The sequence below is a fragment of the Megascapheus bottae genome, chromosome 3 (assembly GCF_031878675.1).
Source record: "Megascapheus bottae isolate mThoBot1 chromosome 3, mThoBot2.hap1, whole genome shotgun sequence".
In the NCBI taxonomy this organism is placed as follows: Eukaryota; Metazoa; Chordata; class Mammalia; order Rodentia; family Geomyidae; genus Megascapheus; species Megascapheus bottae.
The window spans coordinates 30,807,952-30,828,889 of NC_143511.1; the positions used below are offsets into that span (position 1 = coordinate 30,807,952).

General features: G+C 53.6%; 3 protein-coding genes across 4 annotated transcripts; 1 reads left to right on the forward strand and 2 right to left on the reverse strand.

Moving 5' to 3' along the window:
* Positions 1-392: 392 nt before the first annotated feature.
* On the reverse strand, positions 393-3,882 carry LOC150065195 (serine/threonine-protein kinase PAK 1-like; the record flags this gene model as incomplete). The annotated part of the gene is made up of 3 exons (XM_090329330.1): positions 393-1,549; positions 2,445-2,559; positions 3,769-3,882. Coding segments are annotated over 3 exons (1,386 nt in total), but the record flags the coding sequence as incomplete, so codon positions are not given.
* An 804-nt stretch (positions 3,883-4,686) lies between these two features.
* Positions 4,687-8,951, reverse strand: LOC150065196 (ral guanine nucleotide dissociation stimulator-like). Its single transcript, XM_090329766.1, has 8 exons — positions 8,869-8,951; positions 8,464-8,567; positions 8,022-8,106; positions 6,303-6,368; positions 5,758-5,844; positions 5,243-5,272; positions 4,992-5,113; positions 4,687-4,785 (listed from the first exon to the last, which is right to left on the reverse strand). Exons 1-8 carry the CDS (start codon positions 8,920-8,922, stop codon positions 4,698-4,700), a joined length of 636 nt encoding a protein of 211 aa, XP_090185892.1. The 5' UTR covers positions 8,923-8,951; the 3' UTR covers positions 4,687-4,697.
* Positions 8,952-14,732: 5,781 nt separating this feature from the next.
* On the forward strand, positions 14,733-17,829 carry LOC150065197 (semaphorin-4D-like). Of its 2 annotated transcripts, none has more exons than XR_016534922.1 (4): positions 14,733-14,846; positions 15,583-15,677; positions 16,183-16,276; positions 17,721-17,829. XR_016534922.1 is itself a non-coding variant. In XM_090329767.1 (4 exons), exons 1-4 carry the CDS (start codon positions 14,841-14,843, stop codon positions 17,747-17,749), a joined length of 228 nt encoding a protein of 75 aa, XP_090185893.1. In that variant the 5' UTR covers positions 14,733-14,840; the 3' UTR covers positions 17,750-17,829. The 2 variants fall into 2 exon arrangements, 1 of the variants encoding a protein (XP_090185893.1); XM_090329767.1 differs by having other exon boundaries at positions 15,579-15,677.
* Positions 17,830-20,938: the final 3,109 nt, after the last annotated feature.

Here is a 20,938-nt window from a genome sequence, read left to right on the forward strand (position 1 = left end):
CTCAGCCTCGCTGGCTCCCGGGCCCCATGTTGGGCGCCATTTGTCCCATCCAGCGGGACGTCGACTAGGGCCAAGAACCTAGAGGGAGGAATGAAAGGGACAGGAGACACGAAGAAGGCAGCAAGACAAGCGTCCTGATTAAGCCGCAGATTTTATTTTTCACACAGGGGTTTATATGCCTTTTCAGGAGAGGCAGGAGGGGGTGGGGTATAGGAACTGCTTGGGGTAGGGAGTCGGGTAGTAGGATGTTTGCTCGGGGTAGAGGCCAGGTGGTAGGATGTTTGCAAGCAGGCACGTGTTGCTACGTGACGTAATCCCAAGATGCAGGAGCATTCTTACACTAAGAATTCAGGACGTGGGAGAATGTCCCCGACCCTGGGGTGGGCAGCATCTCAGTGCTTGTTCTTGGTTGCCTCCCTTACTGCAGCAATCAATGGGATGAGGCAGGAGAGGGGCTTGGCAACCTCGAGGAACGGATGCTGCAGGAGCTCTTTAGCTGAGCCTCTCTTTTCCACATCCATCTCGAGACAGCGGTTTAAAAAGTCCCGGAAGATAGCCGACACCTTCTCTGGGTTCTGAAGTTTTGGAGTGCCACTGGTGGCAATGAGGCACAAGGCCCTCAGAGGGTTTTCATTGAAGTATGGGGGCTCTCCTTCCATCATTTCAATAGCCACGATGCCCAGGGACCAGATGTCAACCTCGGGTCCATAGGGCTTTCGCGTTACCACCTCGGGTGCCATCCAATATGGCGTTCCCACCATGGTGCTCCTTTTGCTCTGTTCTGGAGTTATCTGTGCACAGAATCCAAAATCGGTTAACTTGACAGAGCCATCCATTCCCAACAGTATATTGTCGCTCTTGATGTCTCTGTGAATGACTTGATTCGAATGTAGGAACTCTAGGGCCTGCAGACACTCACGGCACACAGCAGCAATCTGTCCTTCATCCATGCAGATTTCTGTCACCACATCTGACAAGGGACCTCCAGCCAAGTATTCCATGACAACCCATAGCTCATCTCCTACAAGGTAATTGTCCAAGTAGTTTGCAATATTTGGGTTCTTGTTTTCCCTCATGACCAGGATCTCATTAATAACCAGCCCTTTCTCCAGATGCTGCTGCAGATTCATCTGCTTAATGGCCACCTCCTGTCCTGTGGCTACATCCATGGCGGTATACACAGTTCCCAAAGCACCGTGTCCAATCTTCTCAAAGCGCGTATACTTCTTCTTAGGATCACCCACACTCACTATGCTCCGTAATTTCTCTAAGATCTCCTCATCAGACATGTTGGGTTTCTTCTGCTTCTCAATATGCCGGGTCAGTGGATCTGGTGGAGTAGTGGTATTCTCAGTAGGTGAAATGGGAGATGTAGCCACGTCCCGAGTTGGAGTGATAGGAAGTGGTTCAGTCACAGTCGGTGTATATACAGACGTTGTGTGCTCTGGATGTGGAGCAATCACTGGAGAAGAGGCATCGTCATCATGTTCATCTTCTAAAACTGGAGGCCCCGCAGGGGTCTCAGACACAGTCTTCACATTCATTTGAGCTGAAAGGCATAAATAGGAAGACTGTGACCAGTCCAGACGGGAAAAATCAAGCAAGACCATAGCAGCAAAGTAAAAGGCAGTAACTGGGGCATGGTGGCTCATGCTGTAATCCTAGCTACTCAGGAGGCTGAGATGTGCCTTGTCTGTATTTTTGCGTGTGTGCGGGCATGTGTGTGTGTGTGTTTCTGTGTCCGTACCTGGCTATGTGTCTGTCCTCCTCCTAAGACATTTTGTACTCTGCACTGAATGGGATGTGAATCTCAGTGACAGAGGTGGTTTGAACTTTTCCAGAGATCTCTGAGATCTCTCTAGTTCATTCTGGGCCTGCACCTGGGCTTGATTCTGTTATGAATTCTCTGTCCACATCACTAAATCTTGTCATGCAAGTGTATTTCTGTTGGCTGCCACTGGATGGATTGTTGCTCTGATGTTTGGTGGAATAAGACTGGCTATTGGGGGTCTGGAGGGGCATCTTTCTTCCCCGGTCAGCTGAGAGAGATCAAGGGATTTGGCTAGCTGTTTTCCAGTGTGTGATTTCTTTTTTCTGAAGCCCTGTTTCCCATGTGAGCATGATGTAGAAAAGTGTATTGTAGTGAGGGTAGCGGCCAGCTGGTCTGCTGGCAGCTGTGAGCACTGCCCTCCGACTTGAGGTATCTCTGTGGGGTGGCTCCCTCTCCAGGCAGGCAAGTTAGGGCACGGCAGGACTGTGCAAGGGCTGGCATATCCAGCAGAAGAGGGGCAGTACTGAACCCCTGGGCATGCAGCATCCACTTTGGACTTAGCGTGCCCAAAGGCCACCCTTGTGCCACTGCCCCCAGCACTTCGGATGAGCCATGACCCCCACCTGCATCCCCTCCTGTCATTTCCCTTCCTGGCTGTCTGCATGGGACTCACTCAGTTCCTCAGAAGCGTCCTGTACCAGCTCCAAGTCTTTGGGCCTGTGCTGGTGCGGCCAGTGTTCCTCCGTGGCCTCCAGGATGTCGTCGCTAAGCTTCTCCTGCTTGGTCACCTGCATCCAAATAGCAGAGAAATCATCAGGTGCAGTGTCCAGTGTGTGTTTGTGTGTGTGTGTCTTCCCTCAAGTCAGTGTCCAAGGATCCTCTGGAAGCCTTGCAGTGCACAGCAGAGGACTCCCCCATGAGGATGGGCATTGCCCACTCTCCTCAGTAGTGTGCCATCTGAGCACCTGTCAGCCTGAACCCCTTTATTTCTTTTGCCTCTGGGCTAAGGAATCAAGTGTGCATTTCAAGAGGACTCATCAGACACACTCATGGAAACTCAAGAGAGGGAGGAGGCCCAGATCCAGGGCCCCAGTTCCTCCTACCAGCCGGCCTGCTGTGCTCTGGAGGAGGTAGTGGTAGAGGATACAACCTGGATCCTTGTCTCCCTCTCCTGAGGCTCTGAGCTGAGCAGAAAGGAAGACACAGCTTCCCAACTGTTGGTAAAGATGGCTAGTGTCATTGTAGCTTGGAGAGGACTGGCAGGGTGGAGTGGTATGGACTCTTGATGAGGAAGCATGAGGCAGCAGAGTTGAGCCAGGACTCCTGCTCACTTGAGCACTTGGTAGAGGCAAGGGGCTTCTCCTAAGCTGGGCCAGTTGACTTGGAAACAATCCATATTGTGCTGTTTCCATGTCGCCAGCAGCCAGACTCCTGCCCTCCTGACTAGTTGTGAGGCCACCAGGTGGATTCTGGTAGGTTGGCCACACAGGATTTCTTTGTGCAGCCTACTAGCCCTGCTCCCTCCCTGTGTGTGAGAGACAGCCAGTTGTCTAAGGGAAATGGACTAGATTGCCTGGGAAGGCCCTGTTCCCGACTCCAGGCTCTAGATAGCTCTTCCTCTCAGGAAAGTGAAGAAGATCAGGTGTGGACTGTGCCTTAGGCAGCCAAGGACTTCCTGTGCTTTATCCCTTGTTCTTGCTTCAGGACTCCTCAGGGTCCCAAGTGTGCTCTTATTCTTGCCTGGTGAGGGAGCATCATTCCTCCCTCCTCCCTGTCAGCAGGGGCCCTAGGCACTGTCCAGTGCCTCCAGCATAGCATGGTGGGTTTCTTACTGTGCACTTCAGGTCATCTGTCTTGTGGAAGGAAGGGTAAGGACATGGAGAAGGGCCCAGGGCTGTGCACTGGCTTGTGGGAGACATCACATCAGCGGAATGCCCCTGTGCCCCACTCAGCAGGATGCCTCTGTGCACATTTCCTGTGTGCTCAGGCAGGCTCACCTTGATGACACAGGAGTCTCCCCCATGCCTCTGGGTAACTAGTCTCTGTGGGGAGCCGCTGCTTCCCACTCCTAAGGCCCAGCTCTGGCTGCTGGCTGTGCTGGGCTCAGGTGTGCTGCAGGCCAAAGAAGAGGCTGGGCTGCTGCATGTCACGTGTCTGCGTGATGTCCCTGAAGATGGCAGGGAGGCACAGGCCCCGATCTGCAGAAACAACCACATCAGGACAGGGGTGGAAACCCGACGGGTGCCCGAGACTGGATGGATGTCTGGGACCTTCCAAACAGTGTGTACATGCATGCGTGCGTGTCTGTCTGTGTGGGTGAATGTGCCCACACGGGTTTGTGTAGGCGAGCAGCTTGCACTTTCAGGTCTCCTTACGTGTACCTCTAGTTGGCCAGGTAGGACTGGAGTGGAGATGCGGGGTGTCGCCTGTTCCTGGTGTGGACAGGATTCTCCCCGGAGGCTGGCGTGTGGTTGGGTTGGGGCCTGGCCAGGGCAGTGTGCACTGCTGTGTGAGGGCCCGTCAGCTGTGTCCCGATTGCTGCTTCCTGTGCTGGGGCCAGGCTGGGCCTGGTCCTGATATGAGCAGCGAGAGCCAGCACTGAAAAGGAAGTGAGTGCTGTGGGCAAGGGGATTCAGAGAAGGACTGGCTTGGTGGAGGGAATTCCCCCACACCATCCCAGACCATGCTCCCCACGACCCTGCTTGCCTGCTGCTCCCTTGTAGGATCCTTCCAATCCCCATTTCCCAAAGGTCCCCCCACCCCCCTTTGGGTTGGAGGGATGGATGCAGAGACAAGCAAGGGGAGCACAGCGAGTCCCAGAGAGCTGCTGCCTCTGAGCCCAGCAAGGACAAGTCAGCGTCTGCCTCTGGGGCTCCCCAGTCCCTGCCCAGCATCTTGCTGGCTCCTGCCCCCACAGCCCATGCACTTACTTCTTGCTGCCTGAGAGCTTGTGTCTGGGTAGGCTGGGATTGCTACTCTGCTTGCGGGGCTCTAGTGCACAGGAGAGCTCGTAGCTAAGACAAGGCATGGTGCTGAGGTCAGCAAGTGCCCTGTTCATGCCACTACCATAGTTGGCCTGGACTTGAGAGCCTGCTGGCCACCCCCTCCTGAGTCCCTCCAAGGAGTCTGTTGGCTCCCCTGCACCCAGGTACACACCTCAGCCTCTCCAGCACCCACTCCAGAGCCAGCCCTTGTCCTTGAGCAGTGTCTGCCAACCCACCTGGCCTCTTCACTGAGCCGCTCCAGGCCCCTGAACCAGGCAAGAAAAGTGGCATCCACTTGGATGTTATAGTAGCTGCAACTGTGTTGTAGCAGCTTCAACTGCTGGATGATTGCATCCTCCTGGTGAGGGAGAGCACAAGGGCAGTGCTAGGGCTAGGGGGGTTTGGGCTGGCCACAGTGGGTTGGGCCCCTCCAGAGCAGAGCTGTGCTCTCCACCCTCCCTGTCTTGTCTGTTCAGCTGCCGCTCACCTTGTGCAATTTCATCATCCTTGTTCTTTCCTAGAAGACAGAAGGGAATGAATGCAGTTCGAAAGGGGCCCCTGTCCATTTTGGACCTGGGCTCAGGGCCTCCTGTAGCCTGGGCATCCCACGTGCACACACACGAGTAGGACGAACTTTTGGCGGAGGCTGGGGAACAGGGTGAATGAACCCAAGTTCAGGTGCTGTGGTATCTGACACTACTGTCTGAGGACAGACACTGTGTGTTGAGGTAGAAAGACCTTTCCGGGTACAGGGCTTGCTTGTTTTAGGAAAGCCTGGCTTCAGTTGTGTCCCAGGATCTCCTGTGGAGGGACTTGAAGTCCCAGCTGGGCTCTGTGCATACACACAGCTCAGTGGTTAGGCAGGCCCTGGAAGCCCCTGGTCAGAGGGGGAGAGGACTGAGCTCAGAGCATGGCCTTGGGTTGCCAGGAATGCCAGAGCTCAGAGTCTGGGAGAACTTCAAGTTGCGGCTCAAGGATCCCAGCGAGGCCCTGGCTACTCACATCGTGGCCGTCCTCATAGGCACTGTGGAGCATTATGAGGTCCGTTAGAAATATGCCCAAGTAAGGAACAACGCCCTTGGTCTGCACCTGTAGTATTGGGTGTGTGATGGTCAAGATCCAGGGCCCAGTCCTTCACCATCCCCGAAGGCTTCTCGGCCAGCCCTCAGCCCCACAGGGTCTCCCAGAGCATAGTGTCCTGGGGGCACTGGCGACATGGTCTGTGCAGAGCACATTCCCCATTGCTGCCACTCCAAACTGCCCCTCCACCCCCCGACAAAATCTCCCCTGCCCTACAGGCAGAATTCAAATATTACAGGCCCATCCCTGCCTACCAACCCTGCCTGCAGACTCTGCCAAGCCCTGGTTCAGCTGAGTCCAGTTCCCCCTTCCACACTGCCAGCTAGCTCAGCGAGGTGAGCGTGTTCAAGCCTGCAAATCACCCCTCTACCTGGGTACCCTTTGGACTGAGGTCAAAGGGGCACAGAGGAAGGTTAGGCTGTATGTCTTCTCTCTCAGGCAAAGTGGCCCAGATCCCAGTCACTCACCATAGTTTGCAACCATCTGGGACTTCCTTTGAGGCGCTTCTCCTTGGTGGTAAACTTGCAGGTCTCCTGCCAGAATTGAGCAGAACTGTTGCGTGTGCGAGATTTTCCCTTTCATTGTCTTTGTCTTGGGAGTGTCATGGTTTGTGGGCTGTACCCCAGCTCCTACCAACTGGCAGGTGAAATCTAGCTTAGGCTCTGTTCTTGCCCGGAGTGCTGTGGCATTTCCTTGGGGGGCGTGGCTTCCTCTGTCTGCTTCCTAATCTGGAGAATGTCCCTATGTCTGTGGGGAGACTCAGCTTCTCCTGCCTGCTGGTTGCCAGCAAAGATGTTGTGCCGATTGACATGAAGGGCCAGGGACTTCTCAGAACTCTGCCTATTCATTTCTTGTCCCCTCTGGGCAACTCCAAACCCAGTCTTGGTGGTGTGGCCTGTGTGCTATGTATCTCTGAGGAGTAGGAGAAAACTGAAGTCCTGGGAAGGAGGAGGAGGAGGAAGAGGAGGAGGAGGAGGAAGAAGAGGTGGTGAGAGCGGCAATGGCCTGTCGAGTGCCCTGAAATTCAGCCAAGGAAGTGAGCAGGAGACTCTGATCAGAGTCCAGTCAGGGAGCTTTGCTCTGTGTATGAGGAGGTGGGAATATGCAATATCAGACTCCTTCCTGCTGACCTCAAAGTCCTGGCTTTCCTCAGCTGAATAGGGTAGGTTTCCAGAGAAGTGGGAAAACTTCCTTTGTCTGCTGACCCTGTCCTCAAGGCCCAGGTAGGAAAGTCTGCCTCTGTGCAGCTTGAAGAGCAGATTCCTTGGGCCCAGGTCAGTTTCTATGAGTGTTGTATGGAAGGGGTTGTTCTCTGGGAGGCAGTGGCAAGAGTGTCATGAAAGATGACAGGGTGGTGGCTTAGTTTCCTCAAGTCATTTCTAGTTACAGAACTCAGCGACTGTGCGTGGGCCTTGACACTGGCACTTTGAGGCTACTGTTTTGCCATTGGAGCTACAACTCCATTTCCCATTTTGGAGGGTCCATCTTTCTGATTTGACTGCCAGGCTAGTTGTGACCAGCCATCCTCACTTGTCCTCTCTCTGTTCTTAGGGAGATAGTGGTGGTTGTCCAGGAGTATTTCTCAGGTCCTTCACAGCTGCAGCTGTGTGCTAGGTACCTCTCAGCTGTGATGTGAGCATGAGCAGCATCTGTGTAGATGAGCTGAGAGCCACACAGTGGCTCCAGATGGACACAGTGGGTCTGGATGTGTGCAACTAAGCCCAGTGAGTCCTCCCATGCTCTTGAATCCTCAGAAGCCCCACAGGAAGCAGGGTAGAGCTGTCCTCTTGTGGACAGTGCCTCTAAACCATTGGGCTGGAGTCAGTGGGAGGCATCTGGAGAGTGGGGTACGTGGTTTGGGGAGAGGCAGCCATTTTCCCTTGGGCTTATAGCACATGTGGTCCCAAGCCTAATGCTAGAGCTCTGGGTAATTGCGAGTCCCCCAAACAGGCAATCCTGTGCATGCCTGGACCCCATTGGGCTCCTAGCAACATCCCGTCCCCAGAGGCCTCCTAGGCCTCCACATGTCCTGACCTGCATGAATGCCTCACACATTCCTCTTTGGCCTTCCTCTCCAACGAGAAGCCCAAGTGATGTTGAACAAAGCCTTTCAGGACAGTACTGATTCCTGCGTGAGCCCCTCCCCTCGGGCCTCTGGCCTGTGGCTTCTCCTCTTAGTCTCCTACCTTCACCAGCAGGTCTCTGCTCTTGCTGTAGTTGTTTTCATGCGAAGTGATGGCTTCCAGCTTGTGGAATGTTACCAGGGAAATCCTGCAGGGAGGCCAGGGAGAAGGTGAGAATTGAGAGTGTGTAGACGCCATTTTGTGGAGGATCAAGCCTCCCCCGTCTCCACAAATGATTTCGCTGAACCCCAATGACCCATGGTGCAAGAGCAGGTTCTTCTTGCTGGCAGATTGCTACATTTTCTACTTCTACTGGACACAGTGGGGTGTGTGTGTGTGTGTGTGTGTGTTTCGAGGAAGACAGACATGAGCTTCCAGAGGCCTGAGCAGGATTGCCTAAGTTGGGGTTAGCCAGGAGTGCGCCATCCAAAGTCCATAGCCTGAATGTTTGGGGCTGGAGCACAGTGAGTTTGATGCCTGCTTCTCCTTTGTGGTAGGGGCTCACCTGGAGACCAGCCTCCATGTGTTGTGGAGTCGGAAGATGGCTGCACTCTGCAGCGCAGAGATGATGGCATGGAGGGAGGAGAAGTTCCTCAGGATTCGGCAACCCTGAAGATGAAGATTGTGTGAGTGTTTCTTGGCACTGCTGCCACCTCTGGTCCTGGACAGGAGAGGGTTGCTGGGAATGGCAGGGCTTGGAGAGGGCCCTAGGCCTACCCAGTCAGGATTTGGGCTCCCACAGGAGCTGAGAGCAGGACAGTGCCAAGAATAGGCAGTGAGTGAGCTGGGGATGGCTGGCCCTGGAAGCATGTGCTAGGCAGGGAGGGACTGGGCTCCACAGAGAGCTTTGAGCTCAATTCCCAGATGCCCGGGAGAGAAATGGCAAGTGCCAGCACATGGTGTAGCATACCGCGGCCACCTCAATCCAAAACTCGACTCGGCGAGCCCTGTCTGGGGCTTCCATGCTGTGGTCGCCCAGGCAGGTGGTGATCACGCAGGACGCCACATTGTTAAAATGGGTGACTATGGCCCGGATGGTGGGGGCCAAGTTTTCATTGCCCTTCTTGTGCCTCTGGGACCAGATGCAGCCCCGGCAGTTGTTGGGCTCTGCCTTCTCCAACAGTACCTGGGGAAGAGGGCCAGGGCCACCAGGCTCGGTCACAAACCACAGCGGCATCCCTGTCCCCCACACAAGAAGATTGAGCTCAGAACAGGGAGCAGGCCCCCCACCCTGTGGGAGTACCTGGGTGTGCTGTGCCATCCCCCGGCACACCTAAGCCCTCAGGGACTGCCAGGATACAAGGGTGGGAGAGGGAGGGCCGTGGTATGCCAAATATTCTCTGTCCTTCCTGAAGCATGCTTGGCCAGGCAGGACCTTGCTTGGGCCCTGTCCTAGCTAGCGCACGTCTCTCTCTGGCATAAGTGCTGGCATAGGACCCACCCCATACTATGGCCAGCCCCTTAGGCTGCGTGGCAACACATCAGGTGCCCTTCATGTCAGGGGTGTGCGTTCTAAGTGCTGGGGCTGCTCTGGGCTCCTCACAGAAGAGGGTGACCCAAAGTCCTGGCTGCCTGACTTTCTGCCCCCGAGCTTGATTGTGCAAAGTTCCTGGGAGTGGAGTGGGGTGTCATGTCGTCTTGAGAGATTGCACTTGAGGAATGGCTAGATATGGTAGGGCTCAAGCTGGGGCAAGAACGCACGGGTGCCGGGGCAAGGAAACAGGGTGGCATTGGGGATGGGAAGCCCGCCTCCACTACTTCCAGCCCAGCCCAGCCCCTCACCACATCCATTGCCGTGAGCTGCTTTGACACACGGTGAGGAAGGGCAGCCAAGGCAGGAGGCAACTCTTGGCTGCGCCCACCCTGTCTGGTGGCACTAGGAGGATGGCAAGCTTCTTGGGCAGGAAGTGATGTGTCCTTTGGCTCAGATTCCCCAGAAGCAGAGGGAGCCTTGTCCATCACCACGGCCAGGGTGGAATAGGCCTGCAGGTGAGGAAGGCTGGCAGCTGCCCTCTCTTCCCTGGGCATCAGAGCCACGTTGGCAGGAGGCTCTGGCTCAGTCCCAGGAGCCAGTGTGCCCTGCGCACTCAGAGGCAGAGCCAAGGTGTGTGGTGTCTCCATGGCGGCCGTGGAGACTACTGCCTCCTCAGCCTGGAGCAACACAGCGGAGAGGCGAGAGGTCTCCATCTCAGCAGGGGATGCCCCTGCATCCTGGAGAAGGAGCACCGGGGTCAAGCTGCAACTCGACTCCCCGTCATCCCTGCATTCTGCTGTGTCCCCTGGCCTGAGCTCCAAAGCCCTGGTGGAGCCTGGCTCCATGGCAGCACTCCATGATGTGGATTTGGAGGCTGGCGCTTGCCAGAGATAGAGCACCCCAAAGAGTGCTCCTCCCACACAGAGGGCCAGAGCCGGTGTCTGGGCCAGAGATAGCATAGCAGCCAAGGGCAGAATGACATGTGGCTGCTCATCGGAGGCTGTTTCTCCAGAAGTGAGAGGTGGAGCCGAGCTGACGGGTGGATCTGTGGCAGCCCTGGAGGCGGCTGCTCCATCAGCACTGAGCATCACTCGCAAGCTGGCAGAGGCCTGTGATGGTGCCACAGGTGCTGTAGCTCTCACAACACAGAGCCCCACCGTCGGTGCTACAACAAGAAAGAGCACGACCCAGGGTGCTCCTAGCAGGTAGAAGAAGATGCTGACGGTCACAAAGACCTCCAGGTCTGCACTGGAGGCTGGTCCTCAGGGGTCGGGGACCGGGGCCCCGGTAGAAGCCAGCTCCTTGTCCGTACCCCAGTCTGATGCTCCCTGAGCCCCGTGCTCCGCAGCCACGGAGGCAGATGGGACGGATGTGGCCCAGGAGCCCAAGGCTCTCACTGCACGGAGCAACAGAATCAGTAGTCCTAGAAGTGAAAGCACCGCAGTGGGTCCTCCTAAGAGCAACAGCAGCAGAGCTGGCATGAGAAACACTAGCAGCCCTGCACCGATGGCTAGTCGTCTGGGGCTGAGACCTGGAGCCCAGCTGGCACCTGGCTCCCGCTCAGCACTCCAGGCAGCTGCTCCAGCAGCACCACCCCCCGAAGCTCTGCTGGAGTGTGGCTCTGGTTGGACACAAGAGCCTAGTGCTGTCCTGGCACAGAGCAGCAGAGTCAGTGCTCCCAGCAGCGAGAGCAGCCCAGCTGGGGCTCCCACAGCACAGAGCAGCAGGGCCAAGCTCAGAAGCCACTGCAGCTTAGCACAGAACGCTGCTTGTTCAAGACCTGGAAGCACAGCCAAGGGGTCTACTGGCTCTTCCTCAGCAATGGCGTCTGCTTCTTCTTCCTGGCTGCTGAGCAGAGGAGGAGGAGAGCTGGAGCATGGCTCCATCTCCCCACCTGGCACTGGCTCTCCTGCCCCAGTTGGCTCCGGAGCCAAGGGCCAAGAGGGCTCCAGCTCAGCACTGGGCAGCGCAGCTCCCTTGGCACAGGGTGCCAAAGCCAAAGTGGGCGCTGGAGGCACTTGAGCACTGGCTGTTCTTGCCCCTTCAGGACTGGGCAGCAGAGCTGGCCCGGCACATGGCCCTTCCTCTTGACAGGATGGGTTTGCTCCCGCAGGCCTGCAAGCCATCTTGCAGGTTGAAGTGGCCTCTGCTTGGGCTCCTGCTGGTGCTCCTCCCACTGGGCTGGGGCACGCATTCCCTGGTGGCCGGGAGTCCAGATCCCAAGATGGTATGGCATCATCGGCCAGCGGGGCTGCTGCTGGAGCTGCAGGACAGGACGACACAAGAGCTTCTCCGTGCCTGCTTGCTTGGGACTCTTGGAGAAGCGCCACCACCCCCTCCTCCCTGAGCTTTGCCCGCCTGGGAACTTCCACCTAGCCTATTGCTCAAGCAGCCAGCACCCACGCTAGGCTTCAGGCTTCTCTTGCTCCCAGCCCATGGCTACTTCCGGGGTCTCCACCAGCCAGTGGTGCCCTGTGACCTCCACCCCTTCCCAGGCTGTGGGTCAGTCCCAGGCTGCGCACCCATAGCCTCGGTCTGTCTGGGCTCCCGGATCCCCAACTGTGCGATGATGTGGGAGACCCGGCGCTCCAGGTCAGAGCCACACATGTAGAGCCTCAGGTGTGCGCACAGGCGCTGCAGGCAGGCATGCTGCGATGGTGCCAAGAAGTCCTGCGGGTGGTAATCCAGCCAGGTGCTCAGGAGGCAGGAGATGGCCCTGGAGGCGAATAGGTGGGAAGCAGAGTGTGAATGAAGGCCAGCCCCTCCCGGGGTCATCCTCACACCCCTGTGATGTTGGCTGCCCTTTCAGAGAGCAGCACATCCCAACAGGGGCACCTTTGAGCTGTGCCACCCCTGGTCAGCCAATCTAAGCTAAGCCGGCCGAGGAACTCCAAGGAGGGATCCAAGACCAAATGCTGGGAGCAGTTCTGGCCCCTTCTGCTCTTTCCAGTGCCTTCCTCCTCTCCCCCCTGGGCCACTCTCTACATGCTAGACTCCAAGATGGCTTGCTATCCGGCCTGATATGTAGAGGGGTGTGACACACGTCCTCAGGAGCTCTGCTGCCTCATTTCCTAGCATGCTTACCAGGGCTGTCTGCCTTCCAGAACACCCTTGAGCGTGGCGCTGAGCTCTCCCTCACACCCCTAGCAGCATGTCAGGCCCGCTGACCAAGCAAAGATGTGTCTTGGCCTTTTTTGGAGCTCATGGTGAGCTGAGCAAACCTGCTTCATAAGGTGTGTGGGGAGCATGCCTTCTCGTGGGGCTCAGCCGTGGACCCAGCCTCTAGTGGTCCTCATATGAGTAGCCCTTGCCTGGGGTTTTCCCTCTGCTGCCGAGGATGCCCAGATCCCATGACTCCCTTGATAATCATAGGTGTTCAGAGCTCCTGATTGGGCCGTGTCTCACTCACAGCCCCAACTCCAGCACACACACACAGAGGAGTGTGCGCGAGTGCGCCCACGCGCACGCGCAGACCTTCACACTCGAAATCAAGCACACACTCGCAACCATGCAGACACACATAAAGATGAGCACCAGAGTAACACACACATACACACAAACACACACCCATGGATTTTTCTCCAATGTGGAGCATGCCCTAGCTGGAGATCTAATCCCACTCACTCACTTGTAGAGCTTGTTTCGAGGGATGACATCCTCGCTGGAATGCGGGAGGATGTCAGTCTGTCCAGAGGAGCCCATGGGGGCTTCCAAAGTCGTGAACCTGTTGAGGATTTGAAGCATCACTGGTTAGCCCAGGTCAGCCAGTCCATGTCTGCCCTTCTTGTACCACCAAGCACATTGCCTGCATATTGGCCCTCCATGAGCACTACTTCCCATTGGTGCCATGCATGAGGACCATTGGTGCATGCATCACCCCTGGGTGATGAGCTTAGGAGTACAGGTGCCTTGGCACTTGCCCCAGCCAGCCCTGCTCTGTCTCTATCTAGGTGGACGAGGTCATGCAGAGAAAACGGGTTGCCTTCTTGTTGAAGAGGGACAGTGCTTTGTTGGAGGCCTCAGAGATACACAGCCCGAGAGAAGAGCCTGCAGGCCTAGACAGGACAGTGCAGCATGTGTGCCTGTGCCAGGGTAGCCGAGGACTTCCATGCTTTTCTCCCCAGGCAGTGGCAAGTGCCAAAGAGGAAGTCTGTGTGAGCAGCCCACGTTGCAGGCTCCACTGCCAAGGCTTCCACTGCAGCTCAGGAATCCTGTGCTATTGGAATTGGCACTCACCTTGTAAACAGCAGGTCCAGGACCTGAAGGGTGTCTGCACACCTTCTGTAGCTATTGAAGAAGGTGTGGATGAAGGTGGAGTTGTCCAGCAGCTGGGCAAGCACCAGGTGGTCCACCTGCTCCTGCAGTGTGCCTGCCGCGGGGAACTCTGACCCGCAGGCATCGGGCGTGCCTGGGGACAAGTCCCCTTCAGTCTGGAGGAGAACCACACAGGGACAGTTCAAGTGCCATGTGCAACACTACAGGAACATTCATGGACACACACAAATAACTGCAAACATTTGACCACTCACAGCAACACACACAGGGACACTCACAGGGACACCCCCCCCCCGCACACACCCCTGCCCCCCCTCCACACACGCGGGAAGGAAAAGTGGTGATGCACAGGGAGATGAGGGTAGAAGGTGTCCTAGCCGTTTCCTGCCCTGGTCTGTCCCATGTTACCCTAGAATTCCTCCGGAAAAATCTCCAGAGGCGTCGGTGGCGGAGGCCAGGGCGCACAAAGCATGGACACAGGCGCCCCAGGAACCCTCTCCGCGCATCACTCAGGCCTGAGCCTCGACCACTTTGCCAGCAACAACTAAACATCTTTGCAATGGACACGATCCACACAAGTGCACTCTCCGAGGCTTGTGTGGACTGTGAATTCCTGGGAGGACCCCGGGGTTCTGAGTCCTCTGAGCCATTGTGATGTCACCTCTGCACAGCTCTTCCCTTGAGCCCTTGATTATGACCCAAGCTTTGCAAGGTGCCCTGTTCAGGCCTTTTTCTGCCTTGCCCAGGCCGACCACTGGCCATTGTGACCCAAAGCCCCTGGACCAGTGGCCCCTCATAGAGCTAGGTCAGAGGCTCTGGCTGAAGGAGATCTATCAAGGTGGGGTCTTAAGCACACAGCCTTGCCCTATCCAGATGTGACCCTGGATAGGAGAGGATGACTCTCACCACTCCAAAGACTCCCAGAACTCTCAGGGATTCAACCTCCTGATTCCTTGTCTCACCAAAGTCAGAAAGTGACACACATCTCTGAGGGACTGCCTTGACAGGGAACACTTGCCAGGAGATCAGATGCACTGAAACAAATGCAACTCCACCAACTCTTCTAGTCCTGCAGAAGGGTTCAGAAAATGCTACTTGATGGTTGACCACGTGCTCCTCTGCTCCACAGATAGATGCAGGTGACTGAGCCTCAGAGAACATGCCCTGGGTCCTAGAACCTGCCCCAGCCCTCCCACGACCCACAGAACTGAGCCCTCTATGTCCTTTCTGTAGACAGCCATGGAGCCAGGGGTCAGACTCACTGGAGCCTGTAGGTGCCCAATTCTGAGAAGCCCTCCCCTGGACCTAGCCTGACCACAGCACCTGACTTCGGAAAAGTGAATCCCAGTGTGGGAGCTCCATTACCCAGTAGATTGAACTTGTGACTTGGGGAGACTGTGCATTCCACGTTGCTCTCTCCTTCTAGCCGGCCTCCGCTCACAACTCCTAATGACTCATCTGACACAGTCATGGCTGTCCCCTGGACTGGACTCTGGTTTAAAGGTGCACCAATTCCATCCAACAGACAAGAGAAAGAAGGGAAAAGAGACTAAAGGAAATAATAGGACTGAGATTCAGCGAAGCGGGTCACTCTCATTGTCCCCCTTTCTGTCTCAGTACTATCAGTGCCACCATGAGTGCCTCCTCCAGCCCCAGTGAATGTATGAACTGCGGAAATGGCAGAGATAAAATTAGACTAGTGAACTTATAGTTTATGCATATCCAGTTTATTATATCCTTAAATAGTCCAACACTACTTGTTCCACAGTCTGTGGAAAAAATAGGCCATTGTATGAAGAGGACAGGGAGAGAAGCTCAGAACAGACTTTATAATTTGGACAAACAGCCAGGTGATTTTTATTTCCCCACAGACAGATTGCCTCAACTACATTCAGGTGCTTCAACCTCTCAATGCCAGCTTCCTGTATGTGTGTGGGACCAGCGCGTTCCAGCCCACTTGTGACTACCTGGTAAGACCATGGACTTTCCCTGTGGGTCAGTTGGGGCTCACAACAGCCTGAACAGTGATTAAAGAAGAATGGAGAACTCTAAGGAGGCATAAGATCATTTGTACCCCCAAAACATGCGGGTATTATGAGGTCAGCCATGGAGACATCTCTCCGTGTGTGTGTGTGTGTGTGTGTGTGTGTGTGTGTGTGTGTGTTTGTGTGTTTGTGCGTGTGCGTGCGTGCGTGCGTGCAGGGTGGTGGGGGGGCGGGGGGAGTGGGGCGTGGTTAGTGATGCTTCTCTGTAAAGATTCACCACTCTGTGAAAAGAATGTACAGCCCACATGGCTCCTTTTTGTTCTTTGTCCACAGCTGAAGTGTGGCTCAAGGCAGGGTTCGGGGGATTCATGGCACTGGTGAAACACTCTAGAAAATGAACTGCTGACAGCTGCAGCTGTGTGCTTAGACCCCAGATGCCTGGCTGAAAATCCAGATGTCTTAGGATGCCTTTGCTTTCATTCAATTGTAGAACTTAACATCCTTTGAGCTTCTGGGAAGAAATGAAGAAGGCAAACGCAAGTGTCCCTACGATCCTGCACACAGTCACACATCCGTCATGGTTGGTGAGTCCTTCTCCTCAGGCTTTCTCCCTGGAGTTTATGGCCAAATGTTCTATGCTCACATAGAATAATAAGTCCAATTCCTTCTTTTGTCTTTCTCCCCTGGTCTCATTTCATTGTGTGTGTGTGGATGGGGAAGGGAAAGGGCTAGTACTGGGGTTTGTACTCAAAGTCTGGGCACTGTCCTTGAGCTTTATTGCTCAAGACAAGTGCTCTCCCACTTGAACCAGAGCTCTACTTATGGCTTTTTGATGGTTGATTGGAGGTAAGAGTCTCACAGACTTTCCTTCCTGGGCTAGATATGAACCATAACCCTTAGATCTCAGCCTTCTGAACAGCTAGTGTAAGCCACTAGGGCTGGCCCCCTGATCTCAGTGTGTGTGTGTGTTGATACTCTGGCTTGAGTTCCAGGGCCTGAGCACTCTCCCTGAGCTTCTTTTGCTTAAAGCTATCACTTTGCCACTTGAGCCACAGCTCTACTTCTCGGTTCTCTTCCCCCCCACCCCCACGTAGTTTATTGCAGATGAGAATCTCATGGACTTTCTTGCGTAGCTGTCTTAGAACTCTGATCCTCAAATCCTAGCCTCTTGAGTAGCTAGGATTACAGATGTGAGCCACTGGTGACTAGCCCTGGTATCATTTTAATATCAGCTGCCTCAAAAGTAGGTATTTATCCTTTGGCACAGACTCCTGAAGAGTTGAAATCATCATTCAAAGGGATAGCCACCACTGAGGTAGCAATACTACTTTACATCCATCTTTGGTAATCACTGTTCAGACATTCCTCTTTGGGAGAGAGGTTAGCCCCGGAAACATGAGCTGCCTACAGTGGTCTCATGTTTCAGCAGTGGCCTGTAGCTCTTAGAGGTGTATACTACTATACAGTGCCTAGATTAGAATAATTCCATTCACAGTTTTTCCCCTCTATGGTGAAGGGAGGTACATTGTATGGCCATTCAACATTTTCCTTTAGTGCAATGTTCAGTGCATTGCACCTGATTTCAAAACAGACCTTGAGTGAGGAGCTTTGGCCCTCCGTATAGACTATGTAAGTGTTCTGAGCACAAGTATGGTTGGCAAGGTAAACTATGTTGTTTGAATGAAAGTGTGTCTCAAGTGACAGTGTTTTCAACTTGGGATGGTTCTGTAACATATGGTATAGAAAGGTGCATTTGTCATTCCTTCATTGGATGTGAGAAGTGGTTGCTTGCATCCAGTCACTGCTTGGAAACCTCAGTGATGCAATTGAACATGGCATCCACTGTTATTCCAAAGAAAAGACATGGCTGCAGGAACTAGAGGGCATCTCAGAAGTTGGGAAGCTGCTTTTGTCTTCTACAGTGGTACTTAATTAAGTTACAAAGAAATTTATCTTGATGCCACAAAGGAGGGGTTGTTCTAATTATTTTTTTTAATCTCCCTCTTCCATGTTCCTGGGGTATTAAAGATGGAGAGCTATATTCTGGGACAGAATAGAATTTTTTAGGAAGCCGGTACACCATCTCTCGAAATCCTTCCCACAATGTTTTGCGTGCAGAAGACAACATCCAGTGGCCGTATGGTAAGATGCTCTGTAATGGTAAGATGTTACAGTGCACTCTGGGTGGCCACTTCTCTTCTTGTTTTCCCTGACCTTTCAGCATCCTGGACTGTTTACACCTTAGAGGCAATGGAACTTTTCAGAGACTTGGCCAGAAACCAGGGCATCCTATTTGGTTTATTCGATGCTAACAGAGCACTATGTTAAGGTCATATTAACCTCCTATGCTGAGAGATTTCTGTAACTGACCCTTGACTTAATGACAAACTCAGATTTGTCACATTAGGAGTTATTTTGGCATGGCAATAAAAGCTCAGGTTTTATGCCACACCTCCAGCGCCTGCTACCTCCAGATGACAGCTGGCTTATGTGTGACTCTGGGAACAGGTGGTAAGGTGCTGGTGATTGGCTTTTTCCTGTGGAGAGGGGAGTGGCCAGAGATATTCTAGGACTCCTTAAAAGCTCTAGACAACCTTTGGGGATGGATACTGTGGTCTGATATGCAGAGGCAGCTAACTTCTCTTCAGAGTTGGCCAGAGTCTTAGAGCAACTGCTTCGTTTGGCCAGGGTCAATTGGTTTGGGTCTGTACTTTATAGCAGAAGAGGCTCTGCTTTCCAGCCGGAACATTGTCTTGTAGGGCCAGAATCAGGGCCATCTTTCTGAACTTGAGGACAGTGAGGCAGACATGACTGGGCATGGTACTGTCACCATTCCTGGCTCTGTAGTTTGATTCCAACATGGCGCACACACTCCAGATATCTTTGTAGGGAAGTCCCTGACCCCAAAGCTGCACTGACTGCCTGTGACACCATGGGAGTAGGTGGTGACACACTCTGTGTAAGGACAATCAGTCTCGTGTCTCTGCAGAGCCTAGATTCATCTATTCGGATGTGATCCGGAAAAGCTCTGATAGTCCTGGGCATGATGATGACAAGGTTTTACTTCTTCTTCACTGAAGTATCTATGGAGTATGACTTTATTTCCAAGTTAAAGGTCCCCCGCGTTGCCAGAGTGTGCAAGGTGAGCCCTGATCTCCCTGCTGACCTAGAAGTTCTTTCCATTCTGTGGGAGCAGGCCTGGAAAAGCATCTTTTCCTGCCCCCCCCCCAATCCCTTCCTGCCATATCATTCACTGTTGAGAGGCCTGGCAGGTTCCATATATTTGTTATCAGAACCCCAGCTCTCTTCCCTCCTCCCTCTCCCTCCACCAAGTGTCCACGGGAACTAAGATGACAACGGCACCCAGGCTGCACCCCTTAGCACTGTCCTTAGACCTCCCCAGGGCTGTAGGAAAAGTTAGGCTTTGTTGAGTGTGCCAAGTAGATTCTCTGGGACTTAGAATCCCACTATTAGGAGCTCTTAGTCAACTCAAGAATGAATCACAAATTAGTAAGGGAAGGCTAAGAAGTGAGAACTACACTTCAAAATGTTTATCAGGCCCAAAGCTTGAAGTATATGTGTGTGGAGATATTGGTGGCAAGGATGTATGTTCTTTTTAATTTTTGCCAGTCCTGAGGCTTGAACTCAGGGCCTGAGCACTGTCCTTGGCCTTTTTCAAGGTTAGAGCTCTACCACTTGAGCCACAGCACCACTTCTGGCTCTTTCTATGTATGTGCTACCATGGAATCAAATTTGGATCTTTGTGCATGCTTAGGCAAGCACTCTACCACTAGGCCAAACTCCCAGCCTGGCAAGGATGTCTTAAAAGCAGATGCATAACACCAGACAACTGCCATGGGTAGAGTTAGCAAACCTCAAGGTAGCTTAGCTGGCCTTTTAGGAAAGGCAGGGTGACATCAGGACTCACAAAAGATGATTAGCTGCAGCTAATCCTCCATGGAAGTCATTCAGTTCCCAGTTGCCCGGTGACCTTTCCATGAGGTGATCATTATTGGAACCTCTCCAGTCAGTAAGAGTGATCTCATGCCACCGATACACACAATTGGAGGCTTAAGTGTGCTCTCCCCTTAACAGCCTAGCACACGAGGCAGAAAGTGGGTGCTGTGTGTATCTGAGTTGTTTGTCTAGCTCTTCTCTAGCCAGGGCTCACTTAGTTATCAGGTTTCTCTTAACCCATGGCTATCTCACTTCCCAGCTTGCAGAGCAGTGAACCACCCCTGTTCAGGCCAGGATGGTGCATGGCAGTCCTAGTGGATGGTTAATGCAAGAGCAGGGCTCCCAGAAGGTATTTGAGCCACTCTAACAGTAGCCCAGCCTGAGGTGTCCGTGCCTTCACTCTCCACCACCACTGTAGTTCCATAGCTGTCAGGATACGAACAATGGACCTACTTTGGCTAATCGTGACACCTAGCCCTGGGATAAGGGTTTGCATGGCATCCATGACCAAGATCATGCAATATACCCCACCAAATTCATGCTATGAGGCTTGGCCTAAGGACTTCTGTCTTCCCCTCAGAATCCTTTTCTTGTCCTGTATCTTGTCTCACTGCCGGTCTGAGATGAGATGTGCACTTATCTCCCCATCGATGCCACGCTGTACACACAGACCTCAGATGCCTATGAGTCTGCTAAAACATCAGAAGGAAAAATAAAGGCTTCTTACATGCTTCATCATTTGCCTTCCTATGATTACATGGTAGAGATGAGAAAGGAGTAGGCTTGCATTGTGTCCAAGATAAAAGAAGACTCTTTCATGTTATATTCTTTGGCAAGCATGCCTTCTATTTTTAGTTCACTGGTTTCCAGGACCCATTCATTCTAAGAATTCCCAGTGGATGCCTAAAACCACAGACAACGCTGAATCTTTATGCACTGTTTTCCTGTACACATATGCCTTAGTCTATAAAGTAGATAAAATAAGGCATTAGCTGTAATAAATGATAAATAGAACAGAATCTCAATCTCTGTAACTGAAATCATGGGGAGGTAACCATAGAGAAGGTAGGTCAGTTTTATTCTCTCCCAGCCATGAAGTCCTGAGAGTTCACAGTTGACTCCTCTCAGCCCTTGGCCACTGCACAGTGTTTAAGGACCACCTAGTTGTCAGCATGGAATCAGAAGTTTGGATCTGTCAAAGAGGACATGCATCCATTTATCCAAGAGAAGTCTCATGTCTAGAGGCTGCCTGCCACCAACCAGGTCCATATGGTTCACTTACAGGTTAT